This window comes from Ornithorhynchus anatinus, chromosome 4, assembly GCF_004115215.2.
Source record: "Ornithorhynchus anatinus isolate Pmale09 chromosome 4, mOrnAna1.pri.v4, whole genome shotgun sequence".
NCBI classification, from domain to species: Eukaryota; Metazoa; Chordata; class Mammalia; order Monotremata; family Ornithorhynchidae; genus Ornithorhynchus; species Ornithorhynchus anatinus.
In genome coordinates, this window is record NC_041731.1 from 135357962 (window position 1) to 135371424 (window position 13463).

At 55.6% G+C, this 13463-nt stretch overlaps 1 protein-coding gene across 1 annotated transcript in view; it reads right to left on the minus strand.

Moving 5' to 3' along the window:
* Window positions 1–2948: 2948 nt before the first annotated feature.
* Window positions 2949–13463, minus strand: part of NELFA (negative elongation factor complex member A) — a 34271-nt gene continuing 23756 nt past the window's right edge. Inside the window, 8 exon segments of the mRNA XM_029063151.1 lie at window positions 2949–3209; window positions 3453–3552; window positions 5147–5454; window positions 7260–7371; window positions 7974–8062; window positions 8456–8525; window positions 8704–8834; window positions 12054–12143. Coding sequence (XP_028918984.1) covers window positions 3025–3209; window positions 3453–3552; window positions 5147–5454; window positions 7260–7371; window positions 7974–8062; window positions 8456–8525; window positions 8704–8834; window positions 12054–12143 — 1085 coding nt within the window. The 3' untranslated portion in view covers window positions 2949–3024.

The following is a 13463-nucleotide window of genomic DNA, read 5'->3' on the forward strand; positions in this document are numbered from 1 at the left end:
CAGCTCCTCCCAAGTCATGGACAAGGTCTGGGCCCACGGAGAGACACTCCATCTGTGTCCTGCGATTCCCATGGATGCTGTTTTTCTTCCAAGATGTGCCCTGAGTGCCCCTCCGGGCCTCGCCCCAGTACTCTAATGCGATGGTGCCAGCTACTCTGGCCCACGCCTGGCACACTAGTTTTCCATCCTGTGGTTGGTTCCAGGATCCGGCTCCGTCAGCTGGGGAGAGCTTCCGGCACCTCAGAAAATGCATCTCCACCCCACTGCTTCCTTCAGAGAAACAGGTCGGGAACCAGGCCCGGGCCGGAGGTCTGGCCGGGCAAGAGGGCAGAGCGGAGCCGGGCACCGTGCTCCCTCTGTGCTCTGAGCACTGGTGTCCCCCCACCGGCTCGCCCCGACCCCACCGTTCACCACACCCCAACTGCAGCCACCTCTTTAGAAAAATCTAAATTTTTATTATACATACCGTAGTACATTGAAAATACATACCTGAAGACAGAGCTCAAGTTTTTTACATCTGTACAAAAATGACGAATAGAAAACCCGGGGGCTCGGCTAGGGCTGAGGCATGGTAACAAGTATCCGTCCACGTGGGGGAGGTCGGGGGGAGGGAGCTCCCCCACACCCCTCCAGGCAACGCTGTCTTCCAGTCCCATCCTATGAGGTACGACCGTCCTCCATTTCAGACGCAACGTCTGTCGTCAGAACAAGGAGCTGTTCCTCCCTCCCTGGGAACGGGAGGGACTTTTCCGCCGACCCCTTTGCCCGATGTGGGAAGATGTTTCCTAGGAAGTAGCCAGGAAGGGCGCTTCTGACAGTGGCTTGTAACAACTTCCTGCTAAGGCCCCTCTGTAGTGCCCGTGCCGGAGCCCGAGAGAGGGGTCCTCCGTGCCGCGGCCAGCCCGACTCCCCCACCTGGGGGGGAAGAGACTCGGCCGGTCTCCAGTTCCACACCAGAGCTCGCCTGGCTCTTTTCTGAATTGTCAGACGCCATGTCCCTCCTTGTAAAATTCCGACAGCGGGAACCGTGGAGCTACTCTACTTAAATGAATGTTTCCTAGAATAATAGCTACTTTAAAAACATACAAACTGATAACCCTTTCATCGGCAATCGCTTGGAGAAAAAAAAAGACAAAAAAGCCCTCAACAAATAACTCAGTAAATCAAATTCAAACAATGTGTAATGCTAAGGGGCAGCACACTGAGCAGCGAAAATTGCTTTGTTTTTCGAAGCGGTGTTCCTGTCTATTTACCATCGATCCTTATCACACAACCACGTAGTTCCAGGGAGTTACTGAGATTCCTCATGGAAAAACAGCCTCTCGGGTGCTGGTCCACCTGACAGAGCCCCCTTCCCTCCAGGCAACCTGTCCGAGGTACGCCAGAAAGGACAGGATTGGGCCGGGATGATCCCGGGACCTCTTGCCTCCTTTCCAGTGGCTTCGGCCTTGTCCGAGACCAAAGATCTCGCGGTTGCAGGTCCTCCACTGAGATGGAAAAAGGAGGGCAGAGTTTAAGCTAATGTGCCAGGCATGGCCATTAGGCAGCAGGGGGTTCCAGCATGTGGGCGAACAGAAAAAATTCCGTTATAAGCCCCCAAACTGTTTCCTATGGCCCCCAGAAGAAGAAAACACTCAAGAAAACCTGTCACGGATATTAGAAAAGACAAAATAAAATCCCTGCGGTGAACTTCCGCTCGCCCATGTAGCTCTGGGAAGGCAAGAAACCGAACACCACAGTAATTCCACGAGAGAATGTGCTCTATAAATGAAGCTGGGCTGTTGGCCACCTCCCTACAGAGTGGGGAATCGCCATCAAGCAAAGCTCACTGTCCAGATCTCCTCCCGGCTCCAGTGGATCTCTGCAAGCTTCTTCGATCCCTCCACCAGGAATGGAAGTCTGAAACACAAGCTTCTCTACACGAAAGACAAGGATACCACATCTCCGCATTACGTTTAAAGGGAATGGAAAAAGGCGAATCATTTCGAGGAACAAAACGTTGGAAATGAGATGCGTAAAAGCAGCTCGTGCCAACCGCGGTGCGACTGATGGACTGGAAATGCCTCTGGAGCTCATCGCATCTGAAAATGGAGGCCGTGTTTCCAAAGGATCCGCTGAGTTACCAGAAGGTCAACAGGTTAAGAGGATTCTCCTAGGCCGGGGTGCCTCAGCAGGCCCCCCCATCTCCCCCATCCAAGCCTGTCCAGCCTCCCTTCCCCCTGGGCTTGGACGTTGCAGGGCTGGGCTGGGGTGGGGGGGCTGGGGTCGGGAGGATGGTGAGGGATGACAGGCCTGCAACTCTGACCTCGCTTTGTGGTTTTCCTCAGAGCCCACAGCCCAGACAGCTCTGCAGCAGGGTCGGGGGGGTTTGGGGGGTGGAGAAACTGTGTGTGGGTATGGCCCCATTCTCCCCCTCCTTTCAGCCTCGTCCTGGCCGGCTCAAGACCGGGCTTTAGGGCAAGGCCTAACTTCTGGGGAAGAAGGCTGCAGTCGGCCAGCACCGCCAGTTAAAGGTGCCATTTGCACCTGCTTGTTGCGAGGGTGAGGAGGGGAGAAGGGGCGAAGGGGCTGGGTGCCAGCTGGTCCCGAGCATCCTGATCCCCCACATTGACAGACCGTAAGGTCCCCAGAGCCTCACAGGTCCGCTTTCCCCGCTCAGCTTCCCCGCCAAGGGGAGCTCCCGTTCTCGGGGAAATACTTTGGCAGTGAATTTTTGATCCTCAATAAGGAACTTCAACTTAATTCCCAAGCTGTCCTGGCCAGGCGGCCGGGCTGTCCCCGTCCGAGCCCATCACAGGTTGGGGCCCGGTCGGTGTCCCGCCCCCCTCAGAGCCCCTCCCCCCCCCCCCCATGGGCGATAAAACACACCTCAGTGGGGCCCTGCCTGCCGGACACAGAGGCCCGAGCCACAAGGCGCACATGGGGAGAAAACAAGAAACAAACACGGATGCCATTTGGAGGCGAGCTTCCTTTTCTAGGGTCGGGGTGCGGCTTGGTCCACAGTCGGTGGGGGGGTCGTGTCCTTTAGGACACATTGGTTATGGGCTTGTACTTCTTCAGCCTGGTCCACTGGCCGGTGGCATAGTTCATCTCGAAGACCGTGTCAACCAGCATAGTGGTGTTGCCGGTCCCGTCGGCTTTGGCCAAGACCTCCGTGTGCTCGCTGAGCTTGATCTGGATGATGTCGCCCTGCTCCTGGCACGGGTTCTCTGCAGAGAGAGAGCCCCCGGCGCACCCAGGCACAATGACGGGACCCCTCCTACCAGGGCAGCAGTGCCGGCCCCCAACCCACATCACCTGGGAACGGGTGTCCCGCCCCCCAGCTCAGGCTCCCGCCCCACCAGCTGCTCGCCCAAGGCCGACGACAGCCCAGCCGACCCAGAGGATGCAGCCCCTGACCGTGAGCGACCGACGCCGCAAGACCCTGCCGGGGCCGGGGACAGACTCTGTACCTCTGGATCCTGCCATGAAGCCGAGGATGAGCGCCTTCTCGGGCCTCGTGACTTTATTTGCCGTCTTGAACATCTCCTGTGCCGCGTACATCTGCTCCCTCTGTGGGCGGGGGCCAATGGGGCCATCAGGAGGGGAGAAAACACTGCACGATCGAGCCCCTCCGTGGCCCCAGGCTCGACGGCCCCTGCCCCACTGGGCAAGGATGTCACCCGCCCCTGGGTCAGCACCACACACTCACCGACCGAAAGGTCCCGCTTGAAGGGGGTGGGGGAGGATGGGCTGGGTCCTCCTGCTCCTCCCTCCCTTGCCCAAATGCAGCCCATCTACCAGACGGGTTTCGGGAAGCTCACTCTCTGGCATCCCCGCCCTCAGGCATTGTGACCTTTAGTAATAATAACTGTGGTATTTGTTAAGCGCTTACTATGTGCCAGGCACTGTACCAAGTGCTGGGGTGAATACAAGCCAACTGGGTTTAGACGCAGTCCCTGTCTTGCATGGGCTCACAGCCTTTCTCTCCATTTTACAAATGAGGTAACTGAGGCACACAGAAGTGAAGTAACTTGCCCAAGGTCACACAGCAGGTAAGTGGCAGAGCCAGGATTAGAATCCATGACCTTCTGACTCCCAGGCCCTTGCTCTAACCACTGTGTCATGCTGCTTCTCCAGACACTCCCAACCCCTCAAGATAGTTACTGACTCCTCCAGGTGGAGATAGTCCAGAGGGACTGGCCCAGAAGCCAAGCTGTGGTCTTGGCTGGGCAGTCAAATGCCTGCTCCCTTAGTTCACCGTCCTCGATACTGAGGCATGTTAGAGTTGAGGTTCTCCGTTCTGCTGTGGGGGTGGAGCGGGAAGGGCCCTGCAGTGTTTAAGGGGAGCTGGGCACCGCTCTACCAGGAGCTTTGTGGGGAGGACACACACCTCTGCCCACGTGCCATGTAGGTGGGTCCAGACCACGGTGAGGCATGAATCCACAGTCAGAGGCACCTTGGTCTCTGGGCAAATGAGCCCAGGGGTCGGTCATTCATTCAATCGTATTTATTGAGCACTTACTGTGTGCAGAGCACTATACTAAGTGCTTAATAATAATAATAATGCTATTTATTAAGTGCTTACTATGTGCCAAGCACTGTTCTAAGCACAAGGGATAGATCCAGGATAATCAGGGCATCCCATGTGGGGCTCACAGTTTTAATTCCCGTTTTACAGATAAGGTAACTGAGGCCCAGAGAAGTGAAGTGACTGGCCCAAAGTCACATAGCTGAAAAGTGGCAGAGCCAGGATTAGAACCCATGACCTCTGACTCCCAAGCTCGAGCTCTTTCCACTAAGCAACGCTACTTCTCCTTCCTGGACCAGGGGCGGGGTCTCTCACGTCGGCCGAGCCGTCTGCGCCCGACACGTTTCTAACCTGACCGGGCTCGGCTGGTCTGAATGCTCAGGACCGGCCCGACTATGTCAGGGATCGACCCGATTCATGGAACTCTGTCCCTTGCTGTTCCCATCCGCCCCACCAACCCCGTTCTCCTTTGGCTCAGGAAGAGCGGGTCAATGCGGAACCAGAGTGCTGTGGCGGCCCACTCCACCTTCGCTACCACCTGCCACTCAGCTGTCGCGGTCCATCCGCCGCCCCCTTCTCATCCTCTGAGGTCCCCTCCACCCTCCAGCATCCCCTCCCCCGGCGTGGGGAACGTACCGTTAGAGAGAGGCTCTTCTTGGGCTGCGGCTGTGGGGTCGGCGGAGCCGCGGGGGTGGCCGCTGGGGTGGGGGCGGGGGCGGCCGCTGAGGCGGCGGGGGGCGCGGCGGGCGGCAGGGGGGAGGCGGGCGCAGCAGCAGGGGTGGAGGCGGAGGCGGAGGGGGGCGCCGGGTTTGAGCCGCTGTTGTACAGAGCCGTCCTCTGCTTGAACTGTGCCGGGAGGGTGGCGGCGGCGGTGGCGGTGGCATTGGCGGCGGCCGTGTCCTCGGGCTGTCTGCTGGACGGCAGGACCTCTCGGGCTGACGGGGCTGTGGGGAAGAGGGTCCCCCAAGGGGGCGGTCAGGATGCTCGACCCGCCATAGGCCTCCACCCCTCCTCCCTCCCATACCCACACACGGCTGGGAAGCCCCAGCTGGGTGCGGCCCGGGCACGGCCTGGGCGAGGCTGGCACTCCGGAGCCGAGGCCCGCGGCGTGGGGTCTCAGATCACCCATCTGTGGAGCTGGACAGGCCAGGCCTTTCCTTCTTCTGTAGCCGCCTCAAAAAAAAAGAGCATCTGATCTCTCCAAGAGATGATTTATTTCAATGTCTGTCTCCCTTTAAAGACTGTAAGCTCCTCATGGGCAGGGATGGCCTCTACCAACTCTATTATATTGTACTTGTGAGAAGCAGCAAATACTGTGAGAAGCAGTATGGCATAGAAGATAGAGCACGGGCCTGGGAGTCAGAAGGACCTGGGTTTTTAATCCTGGCCCTGCCACTTCTCTGCTGTAAGACCTTGAACAAGTCACTTCATTACTCTTTGCCTCAGTTCCCTCATCTGGAAAATGGGGATTGAGACTGAGACCCACATGGGACAGGGACTGTGTCCACCCCAATTTGCTTGTATCCATTGCAGCATTTAGTACAGTGCCTGGCACATAGTACGTGCTTAACAAATAGCATCATTATTATTATTGCTTTCCCCTGTACTCAGTACAGTGCAGTATACACTCAAATTCCACCGACTGATTGCAGAGTCAGTAGTGCCTCTGGCAACAAAGAACACAAACTTGCTGTGGGTTAAACAGACTCCCAGCCGAGCTGTGGAAAACACTTGAAATTCAACCCTTCCTCACCACAAACTTTGGGAAACATTTCCTCCTATCACACACCCTATCCCTTGGGGAACTGACGGCTCATATGGTTCATCTCCCCGTTCTCTGCGGACGATCCCCAAATCCCTCTCTCCAGTCCCGGCCTCTAATCGCACCTACAATCTCACGTCTCCCCCTGGCTCTGGGACCTCTCCATCCAGACGTCCTGCCGGTACTTCAGACCCAGTTGGTTCGTCTAAAATGGAACTAGTCCCTTCCCTACCTAAATCTCCCCCTCTTCCAAACTTGCCCATCTCAGTTGACACCAACCATCACCCTCCCTGTCCCAGACGCCCACGACCTTAGCTTTATTGTTGACTCCTCCCTGGCTTTCAACTCGCAGTTGGTCTCCCGCCAAACACCGCCGGTTCTTCCCATTTGACGTCTCCCATGTCCGCCCCTTCTTCTCCCCACAAACAGCCCACATTCTAGTCCAAAGGCTGGCCGGTCTCATTGCAGCTGGACCGTGACATCTGCCTCCTCATCAGTCTCCGGGCCTCCAGCCTCTCCTCCCTGCAGTCTCGAATCGCCACTGTCGCACAGACCACCTCTTCGGACCATCGACCGGCCCACGTCTCTCTCGTCCTCCGAACTCTACCCCGGCTCCCCGTGTCCCTCCATACCAATCTACAGGGCCTCACCCTCAGCTTCGAGCCTCTCCACCGAGTCAACTCACCCATCTGCTCTGTTGCCCTGCAACTTCCCAACTCACTCTCTTCATCCTCCCCAGAGAAAATTAGCTGTCAACCACTGATCACTAGTTGACAGTGAGCACCCCCTTCCGATGTGCAGGGCAGCTAGGGAGGAAGCGACGAACCAGGGAAGCCTCCTGGAGGAGATGTGATTTCAGAAGGACTTTAAAGATGGGCAGGGAGATGGTCTGGCAGGACGAGAGGGGAAGGAAATCCAGGCAGAGGTAGGCGGTGGGAGGGGGGGAGATGAGATGGAGGCCCGGGGAGGGAGGTCTTGTTGACTTACCTGGCTGGGCCTCGGAGCTGGGGACGTAGGCCGAGGAAGGCACGGCGCTGGGTGCTGCGGGCAGATAGCTCGTAGACGGCAGCGCTGGCTCTGTGTTCAGGGAGCCCAGTTTCTGCAGAACAGTTATGGAAGTGCATCACCCGCCAGCCCAGCAGGCGGAGAGCTGGAGCGGACCTCCATCTGTTATCATTCGGTTCATCGATGGTATTTACTGAGCGCTTACTGCGTGCAGGGCACTGGGCTAACAGCTGGACAGGCAGTAAGGCTTGGGGAAAGAGCCTGGGCGTCCGGAGGTTTAGGTTCAAGTCTACCCAGTGGGTGGTCTTCAAGGACCAGATGGCATCTGGGGCATTTGTCGGCTCACAGGCCAGCCGGGGGGTTGGGGAGATGGTGGGGGGGCAGGGGGGTGAACCCTTCCCTCCCCCCTACACTGCCGCCCCTCAGGGCACTCCCTCCTAGCCCAGCTTCGTCCACTCGGTCGCCTGAGACTCCCCCAATGTCAATCTCCAAGCAGGAAATGTCAATCTCCAAGCGGGACAGCAGCCTTTCCCAGAAACCCTCCTGGGTCACCATGCCGGAGCAGAAAGCTCAGTTGGATGGATGAACTCCCTCCCGGTGGCCCCCGACTTCCCATCTCCAGCCGATCACCAGGAGGCTGGAGATAGGAAAACTGGAGATGGGGAATCAGCATGCGGCCCCAGCACAGGAACATACCTGGGTGGACACCAGGCCGGCGGCGTAGTCTGGAGTGGCGTTCTCCACCACGGTCTCCTCCTTGGCTTGCTTCTCCACAACTTCCGCATCTGAGCAAGGGCGGGCAATGAGTTGGGCTAAAATGAACACAGCCTCCCACGTCCCTCCTCCACCTTCGCCAGAGCCCTGCCTTCTAGGTTGGGCTCTCTACAACCTTGCCCATCAAGATTACTTGTCAACGACCCAAGGTACATTTTCAAGACGCAAACTGAAGCCAGGGGACAAAGGGTGTCCTGCAGAAGCACCCCTAAGCCCAAGTGCACCAGGCTCCCGAAAACTCCTTTGGGTTTTAAGGCTCATTTTTGCTAGCAATATTAAAAAGAAACGAGAGCCAGCTGTGCGACAATAAAGAAAGACAGAAAGGGAAAGCCCCCGCTGCCACCCGCCCCTGCTCGACCCGACATAAACCCACTCAGTCTGCTGGGAAGAGGTGGGTTCCTTACCGAGAGTCTTTCTCCTTCTCTTCGCTTCACGGCCAGCACCCACTGCATCCAGCTCAGAAATGTCCAGCAGCTGCCAACGTCAACAACAAGAAAAACTTGAGAATAACTCCGCAGCCACTGGAACCCCAAGGCCCGGGCTAAAACCCTGGGACTTGAACAGTCCAGGCCGAAACCCCAGGGCTCAGACGGTCTGGACCGCAACGGCAGGAGGGCAGGCAGGTGAGAGTACGGCGGGGACGGTGGCCTACCTTCACTCCTCTCTCTTTGCGCAGCGGCGTCCGCGATGGGGGGATTGGTGTGCGATTGCCGGTGGGGCTGAAAACGCTCGGTGCGGTCGGGCTTCTGAACGGAGCCTGCTTGGGTATTCCTTTGAGGGGAGCTGAGCGAGGCAACACATCCCCATCATCAGGAATACTGCATCATCCAAAACGGCGAGTATGGGGCCCCTTCAGAGCCCGCCCACCCGCCCACTGAATGGACTGTGAGCTGAACTGTGGCTGGACGAGAGGCGGTCACATTTTCTGGAGAAGGACCCTCCTTTTCCAGGTGGCCCAGGGTCTGAGGGGCATCTTCAGGGAAGAGGAACCCAAAATACAGAGCAGACAATCTTCTCCTCCATTTGTGTGGAACTGTTCACTCCAGCCCAATCTCAGGACGGCCCCTTTTCCAGAGCCCATTCTGAGAACTTTAGCTCAATTAATCATTTTTATTGAGTGTTTACTATATGCAGAGCACTGTATTGAGTGCTTGGGGGAGTACAGACAGCAGAGTTGGTAAACATGTTTCCTGCCCACAGTGAACTTACAGTCTAGAGGGTGAGACAGACGAGAACATAAACTATGGATATGAATATAAGAGCTGTGGGGCTGAGGGTGGGGTGAATAAAAGGTGAATATCCAAGTTCAAGGGCGATGCAGAAGGGAGTGGGAGAAGAGGAAATGAGGAAGGCCTCTAAGAGGCCTCTAAGCTGTTTGCTTTCAGAGAGGATTTCTGGTACAGTCCTCGGCTGCTGCATACACACCATGACCACAATAACAACTACAAGGAATTTCCTAACTGATCCCGCTAGACTGCTAGCTCCTCGAGGACAAGAATCTCATTTAACCACCCTACTTGATTCTCCCACGTGCTCAGTACCATGCTCCACCCATCATATGAGCTCAATATCTAATTCCATCCACAGACCGGTTACTGTCACGTTTTCCTCCAAATGATGCCTAGTTTCCAGCCACTTCAGTTGCTTCCGGACAAGGACTGCATTTCCAAAGTCTTCACATGCTGCCAACCAGCCATCCCGGGCAGTGGGTGGGTGCACATCCCCCAACCCCGCGCTGCACCCGTCAACCGGGCAGTCTGAACCCTCTGGCTTCGATGAAGCTAAGCGCTTCATCAAGAATGCCCTTGAAGCTTTGCCCAGAGTCCTCGATTTGACAGCACATCAGTTGTTTCCTCCAAAACACTGAGCCCCTGGTGTTCCCATGGGATCTGTGATGTACTGGAGGTTGCCCGGGAGGCTGGTGGAGAAGACAGTCAGATCCTCTCCACGGGCCTGCCAACTGCCCGGGACCGGCACACCCCGGAAGCAGCCCGGTGGCCTGTGGGCAGAGCTGGCCGGCGCCAGTACTCGGAGAGTGGACAGCGGTGGAGAAAAAACTGTAGGCCTGGGCTGGGGTGGGTAGGATGATTCTGACAGGTGGAGGGTACTTGCCTCTACACTGGCCCTTTGCCTCTGCTCTTGGATTTGAACCATTTATTCACCTCTCCCTCAGATCTACAGCACTTCTGTCCTTATCCCAAATTTACCTTAATGTCTATCTCCCCCTCTAGACTGTAAGCTCCTTGTGGGCAGAAACACATCTACCAACTCTGTGATATTGTACTCTCGCAAGCGCTGAGTTCAGTGCTTTGCACACAGTAAGTGCTCAATAAATACAATTGATTGAGAAGGAACATTTAACTATACCACGGGGCTACTGGACAGTCACTAGTGGTCAGAAGGGCAGCATGGCCAAGGCTGGCACCCAGCCCTTCTTCCTGGTATCCTGGGCTCCTGTTCTGTACGTAGGCTGTGGGACTTAAATCGGGTACCCTCTGCCCTTCCACGTGGACACTCCCTAATTTGGAGGAGGGCTCCTGAGGTCAGGCCAGGCTTCCCCTCTTTCCACAGACCGTCCAAGCACAGCAAGAAACCACAAGAACTTCAAGCTATTGCCCTGGCACATTAGTGGTCAGGTGGTCCAGTTGAACGGGCAGGGCACAAAGAAGCCAAGATGGCAGCTCCAGTACCAGACCTCTCAGTCAGGGAACGGAAAAGGATGAGGAAGCCGGCCGCAGGCACGTTTCCGTTTTTCCCTGATCCGCAGGGTGCCACCTGTCAGAATAGGGGGTGGGACTTCATTCATTCAATACTATTTATTGAGCGCTTACCATGTGCAGAGCACTGTACTAAGCGCTTGGAATGAACAAGTCGGCAACAGATAGAGACAGCCCCTGCCGTTTGAAAGGCTTACAGTCTAATCAGGGGAGACAGGCAGACAAGAACAATGGCAATAGAGTCAAGGGGAAGAACATCTCATAAAAACAATAGCAACTAAATAGAATCAGGGTGATGTACATCTCATTAAACAAAATAAATAGGGTGATAAAGATATATACAGTCGAGCGGACGAGTACAATGCTGAGGGGGTGGGATGGAAGAGGGGGAGGAGAGGGAAAGGGGGGAGAAGAGGGTTTAGCTGCGGAGAAGTGAAGGTGGGGGCAGAGGGAGCAGAGGGAAAAAGGGGGGAGCTCAGTCTGGGAAGGCCTCTTGGAGGAGGTGAGTTTTAAGTAGGGATTTGAAGAGGGGAAGAGAATTAGATTGTCTGAGATGAGGAGGGAGGGCGTTCCAGGACTGCAGGAGGATGTGGCCCAGGGGTCGACAGCGGGATAGGCGAGACCGAGGGACGGTGAGGAGGTGGGCGGAAGAGGAGCAGAGCGTGCGGGGTGGGCAGCAGAAAGAGAGAAGGGAGGAGAGGTAGGAAGGGGCAAGGTGACGGAGAGCCTCGAAGCCTAGAGTGAGGAGTTTTTGTTTGGAGTGGAGGTTGATAGGCAACCACTGGAGGTGTTTAAGAAGGGGAGTGACAGGCCCAGATCGTTTCTGCGGGAAGATGAGCCGGGCAGAGGAGTGAAGAATAGACCGGAGCGGGGCGAGAGAGGAGGAAGGGAGGTCAGAGAGAAGGCTGACACAGTAGTCTAGCCGGGATATAACGAGAGCCCGTAGCAGTAAGGTAGCCGTTTGGGTGGAGAGGAAAGGGCGGATCTTGGCGATATTGTAAAGGGGAAACCGGTAGATCTTGGTAACGGATAGGATGTGTGGGGTGAACGAGAGAGACAAGTCAAAGATGACACCGAGATCGCGGGCCTGAGAGACGGGAAGGATGGTCGTACCATCCGCGGTGATAGGGAAGTCTGGGAGAGGACCGGGCTTGGGAGGGAAGATGAGGAGCTCAGTCTTGCTTGGACCTCTGTCCTCCACCCTCCTACCCCCCACCCCCGATGTTCAAAATAAGGAACCACCCCCTACTAGGAGGAAGGTTTGAGGTGGCCCTCAGGCTCTTACTTGTTGTGTCGATCTTCTTGACCAATCCCCTGCCCTTGGCATGGAAAGGCACTCCCGCCGTCTTCTTCAGCTGCTGGGCAGTTTCTGTAGCTAAAACAAAGTTAGGGTCTCATATCAATATCAATATCCTCAGGGGTGAGCCGTTAAGCTGGGCGGCATTCTGGTCTGTCTCTGGGAGAGCCAAAGACACCTAGAGGTCCTGGGGAAGGTTGGCAAGGGCACTGCAGAGAATGAAGGGACAAACTAGACTTCCCTGGAGGCCCCACCACAACCTTTTTTCATCCTAAAAAGGGGCAGGACTCGATGAGGCCAAACTCCCAAAGTTTTCTTGGGAGATCGGGAGTGGGAAGAAGGGGAGCAGAGAAAAATCTGGTGAAGGGAGGAGCGAGGAGTGGTTTCATCTCCTTTGTACATAGGAAGTTCCTTAGACTCTAAATGAACTGATTGGAAATTGTACTGGAAGCCCTGGGGTGATGGTAGTGGGTGGAGGGGGGAAAGCCTGAGTCCTAGCTGATCACCCCATACCTACCCCAGTGCTCAGTCCAGAGTATGGCACATAAAAAGCACTTGATATATACTGGCATCATCTTGTGGGGTTTGAAGACCTACTGTGAAGATTTCTGGTGAAAAGCATGGCTCACGCTCTGAAGTCTCCATTTAAATTTACATTCTTGCATGCATTTCAATCGCATCACTGATTAAAATACTGTATGTGAGCAGCTATATGTAAAGAGCGTTTTACAGTCTGTCGAAGGACTGAGGCTCACTCCTTCTTGGGACAGTGGTGGCGGAGACCGCCATACCCCCCATCTCCCACTGGGCTCTGGAATGGCCAGGTGCAGGGCAAGCCTCTGCTGGCTTTTTGTTCTTAATGCTATTTCTTAAGCGCTTATTATGTGCCAGGCACTATTCTAAGCACTGAGGTAGATCAAGCTAATCAGGTTGGACACAGTCCATGTACCACATGGGGCTCACGGTCTTAATCCCCATATTACAGATGAGATAACAGAAGCACAGAGAAGTTAAGTGATTTGCCCAGAGTCACAGAGCAGACAAGTGGCAGAGCCGGGATTAGAACCCAGGTTCTTCTGACTCCAAGGCCCAAACTCCCTCCACTAGGCCACACTGTTTCTCACTAGCTTGACATTCTAGGCACTTGAGAAAAGTGGCCCGTCTCACAAAAACGCAGTAACAAGAGCCAGACCAGAAGCCAACTCGGCATATGACTTTTCTCTACTGGAGGCCCAGGGAGACACAGAGAGTCACTTACCTGAAACTAGCCAAACAAAATAAAGTAGCCCATGGTGACTAATGAACACTTCAACCATCAAATTCAAATGATTGGATACTTGAGGAAAAACAGTCAAGAAAGCCCCTGCCTCCAGGGTGCCAGAGGGTGCATGGTCCAAT